Consider the following 16,187-nt stretch of genomic DNA (forward strand, 5'->3'; position numbering starts at 1 on the left):
CACTTCCGGAACCCAGGGTTCCTACACCTGAATGGTTCTCAGGGGACCGTAAGAAGTTTAGGGCCTTCAAAAATGCATGCTCCCTTTACTTCGCTCTCCAGCCAAGAACCTTTTCTTCAGAAATCGTTAAGGTGGGATTTGCGATTTCCCTACTATCCGAAGAACCCCAAGCTTGGGCCCACGGCTTGATGGAACAGAGCAGTCCTGTTTTGAACACCATCGAGGCCTTCTTTGAGAGTATGTCCCAGCTCTACGATGACCCGCAGCGTATGGCTACAGCTGAGGCCATCCTGCACCATCTGTCCCAAGGAAGAAGACCTATTGAGGACTATACTGTGGAATTCCGTAAGTGGGCGGCCGATACAAATTGGAACGAGCCGGCCCTACGCTATCAGTACCACCAAGGCTTGTCCGAGTTACTTAAGGACGAATTAGCTAGGATGTAAACCCCTGCTACCTTGGAAGAACTCATTCAAGCAGCCACGAAACTAGATAGGCTACTGCGGGAGCGACGCTCAGAGTGTTTCCAAGGTCCACGCCCCACCTGGGCGTTACCAAGACCCCACTCCGCACAGACCCCGACCTCAACTTCGGTTGCTGCTACACCGGTCCCTGAGGTCGAACTCATGCAGCTCGGCCTGGTCCGGGGCCCACTAACCTCCGAAGAGAAGCAACGCAGGCGACAGTCCAACCTATGTCTCTACTGCGGAGGAACCGGACATTTCCTGCGCAGCTGTCCGATCAGGCCCAGTAAGTCTCCTCAGCCAGATGTGTTAAATTATCCAAACAATAATATTCCCAAGACTTATGTGATGTTGTTTATCTCCCTACAGCTTCCGGAAGGGGAGACCCGCTTGCAGGCCATCATTGATTCCGGAGCGTGCAGTTGCTTCATAGACTCTGCCTCGGCACACAGCTTGAATATTCCCATACAAACTAAAGTTCAAGATTTACGGGTGCACCTGGCCGACGGATCCCTTCCTAGCTCAGGTCCCATCACCCAGGAAACCCAACCTATTCCGGTAACTACTGATTCCGGCCACCGGGAGTTCTTACGGCTCGACTTGATTCATTCACCTATCTTTCCCGTCATACTAGGCTTGCCCTGGTTACAGGCTCACGATCCACAGATTAAATGGAGCACCAAGGCAGTATCCTTCTCCTCTCAGTATTGCTCTCAGCATTGTCTGCTCCCGGCTCCCAAAGTTTGTGCCACAATGGCTGCGCCATTGGGCAACCTCCAACATGTTCCCTCCGAGTACCTTGAGTTTCAAGAGGTCTTCAGTAAACAGATGGCTGACCGCCTACCACCTCATCGGTCCTACGACTGTCCGATCGACCTCCTTCCCGGATCCGAGATTCCATTCGGTCGGATATTCCCTCTCTCAGAAACCGAGCTAGAAGCTCTTAAACAATATATAGACGAAAATCTCAAGAAGGGCTTCATCCGTCCTTCATCTTCACCCGCCGGAGCGGGTATCTTTTTCGTTGGGAAAAAGGACGGTTCCTTAAGACCCTGTGTAGATTATCGACAGCTCAACAACATCACGATTAAGAACCGGTACCCGCTACCACTCATTCCTGAGTTATTTCAGCGGTTCCGATCAGCTAAGGTGTTCTCTAAACTTGATCTCCGGGGGGCCCACAATCTTGTCAGGATCAGGGCTGGGGACGAATGGAAGACGGCTTTTAGGTCCAGATTCGGGCATTTCGAGTACTTAGTGATCCCATTCGGACTCTGTAATGCCCCGGCCACCTTTCAACACCTGGTGAATGACATACTCCGAGAATACCTGGATGACTTCCTTGTTGTATACCTGGACGATATTCTTATCTTCTCCCCCACACTAGAGATACACAAGAGACATGTAAAGAAGGTTCTTACCATACTTCAACAGCACAAGCTATACTTGAAAGCTGAAAAGTGCGAATTTGAAAAATCAACCATACAGTTTCTGGGATTCATGCTTTCAACCAATGGGGTCGCAATGGACCCACAGAAGATTCAGGCAATTCAAGAGTGGCCGGCTCCATCTAACAAGAAAGGGGTACAGAGGTTTATAGGGTTCGCCAACTTCTATCGAAAATTTATTGTTGGATTCTCGGCCATCGTGGCACCTATTACCCAATTAACCCGTCAGCACAGTTCTTTTCAGTGGTCCTCAGCCGCTCAAGAGGCTTTTCTAACATTGAAGAAGTTGTTCAGTTCCGCCCCGATTCTCTGTCATCCTGACCCGACTCAACCCTTCGTATTAGAGGTAGACGCATCGGAGATCGCAACTGGAGCAATTCTCTCCCAGAGACAGGGACCTAAGGCCATTTTGCATCCGGTAGCTTTCTCCTCTAGGAAACTCAGTCCACCGGAACTCAACTATGATGTGGGTGACAGGGAGCTGTTGGCTATAAAGTTCGCTTTAGAGGAGTGGAGGTATTTGCTGGAGGGTGTAATACACCCGGTCATGATCTTTACAGATCACAAGAATCTAGAGTACCTCCGAACAGCAAGATGACTAAAACCCCGCCAAGCCCGTTGGGCCCTCTTCTTTTCCCGTTTCAACTTTCATATAGCCTACAGACCTGGAGCAAAGAATGGGAAAGCCGATGCTCTCTCTCGGATGTTCTCCGCAGACTCTCAAACGTCAACGCCAAGTACGATCCTCTCTCCACAAAACTTTCTTGGACTAACTCAGGCGGATTTAATGTCATCCTTTAGATCCTCATCTAGCTCGTGCACAGAACCAGTAGTGCACTCCTTGAGGAAATATGAGGACCTTTTTTGGATTAAAGGAAAAATATTCGTTCCACAAGGGACTCGGTCCTTAGTCCTTAAGATGTGTCATGACCATAAGATGGCAGGACACTTCGGGAGTAAGAAAACGTCTGAACTGCTTTCTTGTTCTTTCTGGTGGCCAGGATGGAGACGGGATTGTAAAGAGTATGTGGCGTCCTGTTCTCTGTGCCAGTGGAACAAGGGCCAAAACACTAGGTCCTGGGGCCTGCTCAAACCTTTGCCCATCCCGGAACGGCCATGGGCTGATGTGTCCATGGATTTTATTGTCGACCTACCTACCTCGGAAAATTTTTCTACCATCCTTGTCATTGTCGATCGCTTCTCTAAGATGGCCCATTTCTTGCCCATGAGGGGCACTCCATCTGCTGTAGACACAGCCAATGTCTTCCTAAAAGAGGTCGTGAGGCTCCATGGTATACCAAGAAGCATTGTGTCGGATAGGGGCGTACAATTTACGTCCAAATTCTGGAGGGAACTCTGCAAGTCCCTGGGCATCAACGTTTGTCTCTCTTCAGCTTATCACCCCCAAAGCAACGGTCAAACGGAGAGGACAAACCAAACGTTAGAGCAATACCTCCGTTGCTTTTGCTCAGGTTCTCAGGATGATTGGGCGAGTCTTCTCCCCTACGCTGAATTTGCATACAATAATTCAATTCATGCCTCTACCAACCAGACACCCTTCTGGGCAAATTGTGGGTTCCATCCCACGTCCTTTGCTAACGACATTCCCGAAATGACAGTCCCCGCAGTTCAGGACAGGATAACCTCATTGCAATTCAACTTCCAGAAGATCCAAGATATGTTACACAAGGCGCAGGAAGACTACAAGAAACAGTATGATCGGGGCAGAAAGGCGAACCCAAAGTTTGACTTAGGAGAAGAGGTCTGGTTGTCCACCATTAATCTTAGATTACCATTGCCATCTCGAAAACTTGGACCCAAGTTCATCGGTCCTTTCCAAGTCAAGAGGATCATTAACCCTGTGGCTGTTGAGCTAGCACTCCCCAAGACATATCGGATCCATCCTGTTTTCCACGTGTCATTGTTGAAGCCTGTGGTGCCTAGCCCTTTTCCGGGAAGAAGAGAGCCTCCTCCTCCGCCAGTCAGAATCGATGGCGAGAATGAGTTCGAAGTGGAGTCCATTCTGAGCTGTAGGAAGAAGGGCAGGCAGCTACAGTATCTGATTCAGTGGAAGGGTTACCCACTTGAAGATAATTCTTGGGAACCCGCTAGGAACCTGCATGCTCCACGGCTAATCCAAACTTTCCACCAAGATCATCCGGAATTGATGGCTAGCCTAGGCTTCCAGTGTCTGCCCTTAGGAGGGGGGCACTGTCAGGAGCCAGGGAGCGTCTCCGCTCGCCGGGCTCCGGTGCGCATGCGCACGGGACTGGCGCTTCGCCGCACACCCGTCCGCGGCCTGATGGTGCGGCGTGCGCGGGTGCACGTCGGTCACCGTGTGCGCGCCGGCGCCCGTGCGGGTGCCCGGTAGCGCGTCACACTGACGCGCTCGCCGGGCAGGGAGACTATTTCTGACGGCTCCAGTGCCCAGTCGGGTTGCTGGTTCGTCGTCAGCTCTCCCTGATTCCCTGTGCCTGTGATACCCTGATCTCTGCCTGTCTCTGTGTACTGAACCTTGGCTTGTTAAACCACTACTCTGCCAGATTGCCCCACTATCTGCCTGTCTCTGTGTACTGAACCTTGGCTTCTTAACCACTACTCTGCTGGATTGCCCCATTATCTGCTTGTCTCTGTGTACTGAACCTTGGCTTGTTAACCACTACTCTACTGGATTGCCTGATACCCTGACCTCTGCCTGTGTAACGGACTTGTCTCCACCCGATTGCCTGATACCCTGACCTCTGCCTGCATTAACGGACTTCCTACTGTTTTATCTGCCTGCTACACACCTGACCACTGCTCATTATTACAGTCCTGCCTCTGCCTATACTCAGTCCTTATCTCTGGTCCCTCCTACAGATCCCAGAGCACCCACTTCCAATCTCCGGACCTCCTACCTCCCGGAAGCCCGTGCCTCCGCGTGCCCCCAGCTCTCTGTACCCACTTCAGGGGTCTGGGTGCACGTGGTCGTAAGGGCGAGCCGCTCTCAGCATCTCGGCCTCGGTGAGTATTAGTCCATGACAATGTCTGAGTTCCTTCAAAAACTGTGTGCATGTGTACCTACAAGAATTGGTGCTGTTTTGAAGGCAAAGGGTGATCACACCAAATATTGATTTGATTTTGATTTCTGTTCATTTACTTTCCATTTTGTTAATTGATTAAAAAAGAGAAACTAACACTTCTATTTTTGAAAGCATTCTTAATTTACAGCATTTTTTCACACCTACCCAAAACTTTTACATAGCACTGTATGTTAAAGCAATGTGCAAAAAAATATTCAGTGGAAACAAATTAACCAATAAAAATTATCAAAAAAGCTATAAAACAAATATTTCATGCAATAGTGAAAAATTCTATTGCATCCATTTTCCATGGCGATGTGCCAAGTCATTTGTTGTGGTGACAAATAAAAATCAATATGCAGTTCAGTGAAACTGATGCTTCTAAAAGTTTGTGATGATACAAATAAAGTATGCTGAATTAGTCTTCCATTTACTAAAACTTGCAAAATCTGGTGCAGCTCTTCATAGAAACCAATCAGCTTCCAGGTTTTATTGTTAAACCTTACTTAAATAAGCTGAAGTTAGAAACTAAATGGCTTCCATGAACAGCTGCTCCAGTTTTAGTAAATCTACCCCATAGTGTCCAATAATAAATCCACCGAAAAAGAATGCCTAGAAATGCAAGCACAGTGGACCAAAAGTGTGTATTCTACTGGGGCGGAACACTGAACCTTGGTAGTTTTGTAAAGGAGAGAGAGCTATCCTGTGGCATCTCTGCTTGAGGTTTTTAAGAAAAACAGGGGTTGATTTACTAAAACTGGAGAGTGCTAAATCTGGTGCAGCTGTGCACGGTAGCCAATCAACTTCTAATGTCAGCTTGTTACTAAACCCAGGAGCCTACATTCATTATATCTGGTCTCCCACAGTACACAAAACAAGGAAATGCAATAGTTTTGGTAAATATAAACAGCTAAATAGCTTTTTTCATCAGCAATTAGAGCAGTCTTGTGACTTCTATCAGTGTCTGGTTAAAGCTTGTAGGAGGAGTTTTCATTCTGCTCTGACTGTCCTATCAGACTACAAGACCCCTGGCCCTCTGTCTGGACAGTGCTGATTGGCCCTGTGCTGATCACATGCACTCTCCCAAGAAAAGAAAAACTCTCTAGCAATACACACCAAACTGAGCATGTATAGCTTGTCCCCTATCCTCTGTTCTATCAGCAGATAGATTGGGGACATTTGAAGAAGGGGAGGATCAGAGAAGACAGGATCAAACAGCCTTTTTACACAATGCATCGGAGTAACCTCTTAGGTTCCACAGTGAGTATAACAAACTTGCTTTACTGCATACACAGACTGATTGTACTGTTGTGGGTTTAGTAACACTTTAAGCTTTGACAAGAAAAACTGGAAGCTGATTGGTTTCTGTGCAGAGCTGCACCAGATTTTGCACTCTTCAGTTTTGGTAAATCAATCCCACAGAGAGCACTATGTTCTTTCTTTCTCTTTTCGCCTCATGCACACAGGGCGTTTGCCCAGATCTTCTGAATGCCTTTCTGCTGCCAGGAGAAAAGCAGCATTAAAAACCTGCCTAAAGCCGCATTTTTGTAAACGCATTTAAGCATGTCAAATGCTTGGGTGTTAATTCATTTTATTGGCCAGAATAATCATTTATTTTGCAAGCTCCAAGTGATAGACCGACATCACTAAAGTAGAGAACCTGATTGGCAGCTAGTTTTGGCCCTGCTTCTCCCAGTCCTGATGTGTCTGGGAATCAAGAAAGATGGAATAAAGACACACTTAGGTCCTTTTTTTAGATTCATTTTAAAATACATTTAATATATAGAAGTACGGTTATTTTTTCATACATACACAAATGCTTTTGAGCTTGGTGATATTAAAGTGGTTGTAAACCCTGTTACACCACTTGTACCTACAGGTAAGCCTATAATAAGGCTTAACTGTAGGTACTGTAAATATCTCCTAAACCTGCACGGTTTAGGAGATCATTACCATATACGCTTGCGCCGACATCATCCGTGCATGCGCACTGAAGAAACGGCTCGATCGTGACGTTTCTAAAGGGCCCATGCCGTGACCGCGGGAGTGACATCATCACAGCACCGGAGCCCACGAACCCAGAAATAACTCCAGGAGACATGTCGCCAGTCACAGCAGGGTACTGGGACCGCTGCAACAGCTTTTCTAAGGTAAGTATTTCATTATGAGCTAGTATGCGATGCATACTAGCTCATTATGCCTTTGTCTTTTTTTTATTGTAATTTTTTTCTTTTCATATGGGTTTACATTCACTTTAATATCTGCTGACAACTTGAAAGATCTTGGTGGTGTCACTATTTAAATATTCTGGATCTATTTGTACCCACACACATCCTTAGTCCCAAAGGCACATTTGCCACAGCTAATTCACCAATACACATTTCCACTTCTAGTCGGATTCCTTATGGTTTTATTATTTTCATTAGAAGAAAATACATATTTTGTTAATAATACACTTTGCACACAAACCCCCTTTTGAAATTCTTTAGTAGTCCCTGATAAAGTGGAACATGTCCCATCTAGCTTGAACAACTTAGTGTTATTTGGTGCTTCCACTTCCCCTTTTCGTGTAAGACTGGATGGTTGTTTGGAAGTACTTTGTGGTGTTAAATTTTGGATGGCAGAAAATTATGTAACATTTGGGGAAGAAATACCCACCTTTAATTCCCATCAGACTGAGCCAAGCCAGGCCTGCATTAATTGCAGTGATGTACTCCCCAACATCAATTAGTTGGGCAGTAAAGAAAGAGATACAGACCACAAAAAAAATCAACATGGCAAACGTGATACATTTGGCTTCACTGTAGTTTTTGGGTAGCTCCTTGCCCATGTAAGAAAAGGTAAAGCACAGAAGGCTTAGAATAACATTGTAGCTAAACTGGAAGATATTGTACACAGAGCCAAACTGACTGCATTCCAACAGAACTTGGTCAGAACTCAGCTCTATGGTGGTAGCAGTAGGTGGGTTGATGATGATCCAGATAATAGACATAAAAACCTGCACACCACAAAGGAAGCCCAGGCAGATGTACTGCCCATTCTGTTTTACCCAGTAATCAAAGGTTGCTGGGAGCTTAGAAGCCATCTTAAATATACAGACTATCTGAAAGGAACGTATGGAAATATAGGAGAAACTGACAGTGAGAGCAATACTGTATATGGGTAATCTAAAGATGCATTTCACCGTTCCAGGCTCACCCAGGTAGGCCAGGATGCTGAGATAGGAGACTGTCAGTGAGGAGAGCATGAGGAAACACATTCTTCCTCCTGCAGCTTTGACCACTGGGCTTGATAATTGAACAAAAAAGGTCACCATGATCACAATATTGATCAGTATCCCCAAAATTGTTATAGATAACACACTTATGGTTATAGGGTTACTCCAAGTCATAAAAATTCTAGTTTTTTCCAAGCAGACGGTGCTCCTTTCCTTGGACCATTGATCTTCTCTACAAGCCACACAGGTACCTGCAAAAGAAGATGATGATGATGTCGTACTTATGGAATTGTTTTTATGTTATACTATCTTTATATTAAAGTATTTTGTGATATAATGAATCAACTCTGATTCTGATTTCTAGGGTTCCAATTAAGGCTCTTTCCCATCAATTTATGACATGCCACTGAGCCTGCCAACGGATCTCCCTTTGGCCCTGGCACTAAGACCAAGTTTATAATATGCAACATTTTTAGATAACTAATTTGAGTATCCTCATAAGTAGGTAGCAATTAACTCATGAATGCTTTTGAGAGCCTTGGAAATGCAGACATGTTGGACAATCTCTGTAACGGGTCAGAACAGAGTGTTAAAAAAATCATTGTTTTTGTTTTAGCGGTGTAGAAACATCAGACAACACCACTGTCAGAACACTTCAATTCATAAGAACACATTTGTGGGTTGCTACCAATCCTTTAAGCCCCTTTCACACTGGTGTGCTTTTACCGCGCTTTTAAAAATTATTCCCCATTAAATCCTATGTAACCGTTTACACTGCAGGTGCACTGCACTTTGAACAGCCCTGCATGCTGCATCTTTAGTGCTGGTTTTCAAAAGCCCACCAAAAAGGCACCTTCCATTGTAAGTCAATGATAATGCAACAAAAGTGCATCAAAAGCACTTCAGTGTGAAAGGGCTCTTAAAGTGGTTGTAAACCCTTTTGTGTGACATTTACCTATAGGTAAGCCTAGAATCATGCCCTGTACACACGACTGATTTTGCTGCCGGAATAAACTCTGAAGGTTTTTCGGATAGAGTTCCGACGGAATTCCGCTCAAGCTGTCTTGCATACACACGGTCACACCAAATTCCAACCGTCCAGAACGCGGTGACGTACAACACGTAGGACGGGACTAGAAAAAGCAAGTTCAATAGCCAGTAGCCAATAGCTTCCGTCTCGTACTTGCTTCTGAGCATGCGTCGTTTTTGGTGCGTCGGAACAGCATACAGACGAGCGGTTTTCCCGATAGTAATTTGTTCCATCAGAAAAATATAGAACATGTTCTCTATCTAAGTCCGTCTGAATTTTCGACAGAAAAAGTCAGATGGGGCATACACACGGTCGGAATATACGATGAAAAGCTCCCATCGGACTCTTTCTGTCGGAAATTCCGCTCATGTGTGCGCGGCATAAGGCTTACCTATAGGTAGTGGAAATATCTCCTAAACGTTCACCCATTAGGAGTTATTTCACTTGTAGTGCGCCAATGTCATCATCGGCGCATGTGCTGTGAAGAAACGGACCACCATGCTGTTTCTTCCACCAGCGTGTGCCATGACTGACAGGTCCGTGCACATGCACAAGAGTGACGTCAGATGGCTCCGGCCAGTCACAGAGCCGGAGTCCGCGGCCTCGGAAGGAAGAGGGGCAAAGATGGAAGCGGCCTGCACAGGGGACAGAGTGGGCTTCGTTTGCAGGTAAGTGTCATATAATGGGCTAGTATGCGATGCATACTAGCCCATTATGTTTTTAATTTGCAGGACTTGCAGGGAGCAAAAGAGGAAATAAAACCCATCAGGGTTTACTTCCACTTTAACCACTTTAATACCGGGTGCTTACACCCCCTTCCTTCCCAGGCACGATTTTCAGCTTTCAGTCATGTTGCATTTTAAATAACAATTGTGTTGTCATGTAGCACTGTACCCATATGAAATTCTTTTGAGACAGATAGAGCTTTCTTTTGCTGGTGTTTAATCACCACTGGGCTTTTATTTATTTTTTGCTAAACCAACTAAAAAAAACTGAAATGTTTTTCTTAGTTTGTTATAAAATTCTTGAAAATTAGTATTTTTTCTCCTCTACTGATGTGCACTAAGGAGGCTGCACTGATGCTCACTGATGAGGTGGTACTGATGAGGATGCCCTGATGAGGCTGCACTGATAAGCGGCACTGATGGGCACTAATGGGCTGCACAGGTGGGGCTGCACAGTGTATGAGGAAAGGACTGCCAATAACCGGCAAGTTTGTCTAATCACAGCTGATCACATGGTAAAGGGCCGCTGTGATTTAGCCTTTCTGCTTATAGGTGGCTCTGTGTCATTATTACATGGGAAGGGGAGTCTCATAGGGGAACTGAGCCCTTAGAGATTCCATACAGTGCCTCGAGAGGAGAAGTAGTCTGATTGGACACTGAAATCTCGAGAGACTTTAACTGCCATTTTGAGTGAGGAAACCTATTAAATAACAGAACCCCACATCACTTTGGCGCGCTTCTGGTGAGTGAATGGTCAGGGACAGGAACCCACTTGTGAGGGAGACTGCAAAGATTAGGGAAAGGTTCTAGTGGAGGTTGGACAGCTTAGCGCAGGCTCCTTGGTTATTACTGATACTCTGGTATCTGGAACACAGGCATGGAACTAGTGTGAGATGCTATCTGGTCCCAAATACATCTTCTGCTACCCCTGTCAACCTACACGGTTTAGGAGATATTTGCAAAAAGACAGACACCGCTGTCTATGGCGCATGCGCCGTAGACAGCGGCGCGGAGGCGCACTGAGCATGCTACTACTAATGGCGATATGCTGTGTGACATCATCGCGGCTCCGGCCAATCACAGCGCCGGAGCCACGATACCCGGAAAGAAGATGGACACTCCGTAGCAGAGGGGACAGCGGTGACATTGCAGGCTCCTCTGTCAGGTAAGTGACACATAATGGGCTACTATGCGATGCATAGTAGCTCATTATGCTTTACCTTTGCAGGGAAACAAAGAAGGAAGTAAATCCATCAGGGTTTACTTCCTCTTTAAGTGAGGCCAGCCGCTGGTCACCAATGCATATTTTTGAATTTCCAAGTGACATTTACAGAAGCTGGAATGGTCCTCCCATAAAAGAAGTGTTCTCTGTACCTGCAGCGACCTTATACACTAAGGGCTTGTTCACACCAGCTACTACATTGCAGAGCAGCAGCAGGTGTGCGGTGCGATCTGGTGGAGATCAGCGCAGGAATTATTCACTGAGCTTGGCGGATAGCACTATTTCCTTTTTTTTTTTTTAAACTTTATTGAGATGTCACACACACACCTCATAAAGTTCAATTGCCAGCCTTGCACTGCATTGGCATATTCTGGGCACTGAAATTAAAGTGGTTTTAAAGGCTCAAGGTTTTTTACTTTCATGCATTCTATGCATGAAGGTAACAAAGACTTCTGTGTGCAGCAGCCTGGCCCCCCTAATACTTAACTGAGCCCCATCTTGATCCAGTGATGTGCACAATAGCAGTGACTCTCCTGGGTCTTCCCCCTCATTGGCTGAGACAGCAGCGGGAGCCATTGGCTCCCGCTACTGTCAATAACAGCCAGTGAGCTAATGAGGAGAGAGTGGAGCTGAGCTGCGCTCGGTGTGTTAATGGACACACAGAGCAGCAGCGACTTGGGAGTGAGCCAGCTTGGGTGCCCCTATAGCAACCTGCAGGGGGCAGGAGGGAGGGGCCAGGAGTGCCGGTGGGGAACCCGAGAAGAGGAGGATCTGTGCAAAACCATTGCGCAGAGCAGGTAAGTATGACATGTTTGTTATTTTTAAAAAAGTCTTCCTGTAATATCAGTTTAACGTTCAAATGCTAAACGTGCCTAGTGTTAATGCATGTTTATATGCGTTTACACGAACTAAGCATTTTTTCTGCCAAAACGCTGCTGCTCCTGAACACGCTAGTAGTGGGGTTTTTTTCTGCCTCTAAACTCCTTTAAATGCCTAAGTGTGCATGGCTAACATGCAGGGGCATTTAGAGGCAGAAAATAAAGCCAGACGCCCCTAACAGCAGCATTAAAAACATCCAGTGTGCATAAGACCTTAGGGTCCCTACACTTTGATAAAGGGGTAAGGCAGACACCTTTAACCACTTCCCGCCTGCCCTATAGCGGATTGACGTCCAGGAAGTGGTTCCGTTATCCTGACTGGGCGTCATATGACGTCCAGCAGGATAACATGCCACCGCGTGCCCCCGGGGGCGCGCATCGCGACGATCGGTGGATCGCTGTGTCAGCCTGACACACCGCTACACCGATCTTGGTAAAGTGCCTCCGGCGGAGGCTCTTTACCACGTGATCAGCCGTGTCCAATCACAGCTGATCACGCTGTCAATGGGAAGAGCCATTGAACGGCTTTTCCTCACTTGCGTCTGACAGACGCGAGTAGAGGAGAGCCGATCGGCGGTTCTCCTGACAGGGGGGGTCTGCGCTGATTGTTTATCAGCGCAGCCCCCCCTCAGATCACCACACTGGACCACCAGGGATCGCCACTAGGACCACCAGGGAAGGGGCAACATGTGGATGGCCAGATATGTACCCCATGGCCATCCACATGTGCCCAATGTGCCCAATCTGTGCCAATCAGTGCCCACAAATGGGCACTGATTGGCACCATTATGTTCCAGATCTGCCCAGCAATGCCCCCAATATGTTTGATCAGTGCCACCTGTCATTGCCCATCGGTGCCACCTGTCAGTGCCCGTCAGTGCCAACCTATCAGTGCCCATCAGTGCCACACATCAGTGCCACCCATAAGTACCCATCAGTGCCACCCATATGTACCAATCAATGCCACCTACGAGTGCCCATCAGTGCCTCCTATGAGTGCCCATCAGTGCCACCTATGAGTGCCCATCAGTGCCGCACACCAGTGCCACCTATCAGTGCCCATCAGTGCCGCCTATCAGTGCCCATCATCAGTGCCAGTCAGTGCCACCTCATCAGTGCCACCTCATTGGTGCCACCTCATCGCTGCCCATCAGTGCTGCCGTATCAGTGCCTGTCAGTGCAGCCATATCAGTGCCGTCATTGAAGGAGAAAACGTACTTATTTACAAAAAATGTTAACAGAAACAAAGAAAAACTTGTTTTTTTTCGAAATTTTCGGTCTTTTTTTATTTGTTGCGCAAAAAATAAAAACCGCAGAGGTGATCAAATACCACCAAAAGAAAGCTCTATTTGTGGGAACAAAATGATAAAAAATTTGTTTGGGTACAGTGTAGTATGACCACGCAATTGTCATTCAAATTGCAACAGCGCTGAAAGCTGAAAATTGGCCTGGGCAGGAAGGTGTCTAAGTGCCTGGTATTGAAGTGGTTAAACAGCAGCATTGTCAGTTTGAGGAGAGGGTCAGACTAGTAAATTTAGATAGACTTGACTAACAAACTAAAACTGAACTCCACCTAACACTTTATAATTAGTTACAGCATTTTTTTTTCCTTTTGGGATAAAAGTTTTACAGAAATGATTAAAAGATGACTATTGTAAGCTCCCCTGTCAGTGTTAAATGGGTTGTCTCATCCCTCCCACTGCTAATTTGTCTGGACAGCTCAGTTTGTTAAAGGAAATTGAAAAATAAACTTACTGACCGGATCACCAGGTGAAACTTTTGGAAACAATCTTAAAAATAGAAAACTAATGCAGCTATCACATCTAATGCTGCGTACACAAGATCGCACATTCCAACAACAAAATCCATGTTTTTTTTCCAACGGATGTTGGCTCAAACTTGTCTTGCATACACACGGTCACAAAAATATTGTCGGAAATTCCAAACGTCAAAAACGCAGCGATGTTTTTTTTTTTTTGCGCTTTGTTTTTTGCAGCAAGGGTTGAAGGGGGGGGTGGGTTGATGGAAGGGTGAAATGAGAGTTGGGAAGGAGTGGTGTGTTGTGGACGTCTCTTATTCGAGACCACTGAGGCATGAAACTTGGGTAGGGGCTGTGGGAGGGATGGGGGGGGGGGAGTACATTTGGATAGGGGGAGGGAATGTCGGTTTGAATATAGAGTTGGGGTTAATATGGTCACAAAGCAAGCCCCCAGGGCGTACCAAGATAGGTTTGGGGGGAGGAGGGAGGGAGTACACGAGGGCAAGGGAGCACAGGGGGTTAATTTTAAAATAACTAAAAAGAAAGTTCACATTACACAGGACCAAAAGTTGGGGAGTGAAAAGATTAATAAGATTTATAGTATGTTGAGATGCACAAATATAGTCTTGAAACACCAAGTAACGGAGTTAGAGGAGGGAACTAGTGATACAGGAACGAGTGCACAAAAAATAGACACTTTAGAGAGGGTGAATATGACAGAGGAGCTAGGAACACCTTTTTCCCTTTTTTTTTGGTTTCCTGATGGCAGGGGCTGAATTTCCTTTAAATGTCATTTAATATCGTAGGTGTTAGTTCATGGAACGTTAGGGGTATGGGCGACCCTGTTAAGAGAGCAATGCTATTTGCTGAGTTGGAGTCTCATGGTTCCGGTTGGTGTGCCTCCAGGAGACCCACCTGACCAATGAGACTATACCACTAACCAGAAATAGGAAACTTCAGGCCCAGTTCCACTCAGTATACTCGTCTTATTCAAGGGGGGTTAGTATTTTGGTCAAAAAAGGTACGACGTTTTTTTGTAAAGATGTTAAGATTGATACATTAGGCTGTTATGTGTTTTTGTATTGCCTTATAGAGGGCTACCCATTTATCATAGCCAACTTGTATATTCCTCCACCTTCCAAGCTGGAAATCCTATATCAATTATTGGAGTATGTGGAGGATAAAGCTGATGTCCCGACTATAATAGTGGGAGACTTCAACATGGTCCTTGATGGCTGCCTGGATAGGTTTCCACCTAGGCCCAGGTTGATAGGAGTGTCTGGGGGGCGGCTGGCCCAGTTTCTGGAGGAGGTTGGGTGGTGCGACCTTTGGAGAGCCCGAAACCCAGGGGCTCGGCGGTACTCTTGTTTCTCAGAGTCGCACCACACACTCTCTAGGATTGACTTAGCGATTGGTAACGGGGAGGTGCAGTCCCTCGTGACCAAGATAGAATATCAGCAGAGGGGGATCTCAGACCACTCACCTCTAACGCTGAAGATAAAGCTACACGATAGATACATCCATAGGGCTTGGGCGCTGAATCCGGCTTGGCTGGAGATTATGGGTGGAACAGAAGATATTTCTGGGAAAATAGAGGGGTTCATTGAAAAAAACCAGGGCACAGCGTCGGAGGGGGTGGTCTGGGACTCCCTAAAAGCATTCCTAAGGGGGGTGCTTATACAGCAGGTAGCATGGGCCAAGAAACAATCAAAAGCAAATAGTGAGCAAATTAGAGATGAGGCGTCAAATTTGGAGAGGCAGTATGTTAAAGACCCAAACCCGGAAAATCAGGAGCTATGGCTAAAAAAGCAACAGGAATATAGGATGGATACAACTAGAAAGGCCAAGAACAAGAGACTATTTCAGAAACAGAAGTACTTTGGAGAGGGGGAGAGAGTGGGCCGAACGTTGGCAATGTTGGTCAACACCAACACTTCCTCATCATCACTACCTATGATTAGGACTCCTAATGGAGAAAATTCATTTGACCCCCAGAAAGTCAAGGAAGCATTTTTTAACTACTATAAGGATTTATATAAATCACAGGGTAGGCTAGAACAAAAGGTAGCGGAAAGCTTCCTAGAGAATGCCAAACTGCCGATTCTCCCAGAATCAGATAGGGCTGGCCTAGAATCCCCCATAACCCTTGAAGAATTAAAGCAAGCAGTAGCAGATATGCCTAACCAAAAATCTCCAGGCCGGATGGACTGCCTTTGGAAGTCTATAAACACTTCGGGGCAGTACTGCTCCCATTTCTTTTGAAAACATTGAATTGGGCAATTATAGAGGGAAGGCTGCCCTCTTCGATGTTAGAAGCCAACATAATACTGATACCGAAAGAGGGGAAAGACCACCTTGACGTATCATCATACAGGCCAATTT

General features: G+C 46.2%; 1 protein-coding gene across 1 annotated transcript in view; it reads right to left on the reverse strand.

Moving 5' to 3' along the window:
* Positions 1-6,875: 6,875 nt before the first annotated feature.
* The window catches only part of LOC141111012 (taste receptor type 1 member 2-like), a 45,040-nt gene continuing 35,728 nt past the window's right edge, over positions 6,876-16,187 (reverse strand). The window contains exon 6 of the mRNA XM_073602906.1: positions 6,876-8,442. Within this exon, the coding sequence (XP_073459007.1) occupies positions 7,514-8,442 (929 nt within the window). The 3' untranslated portion in view covers positions 6,876-7,513. The remainder of the gene's footprint in view (positions 8,443-16,187) is intronic.

This window comes from Aquarana catesbeiana, linkage group LG10 (genome assembly GCF_042186555.1).
Source record: "Aquarana catesbeiana isolate 2022-GZ linkage group LG10, ASM4218655v1, whole genome shotgun sequence".
NCBI classification, from domain to species: Eukaryota; Metazoa; Chordata; class Amphibia; order Anura; family Ranidae; genus Aquarana; species Aquarana catesbeiana.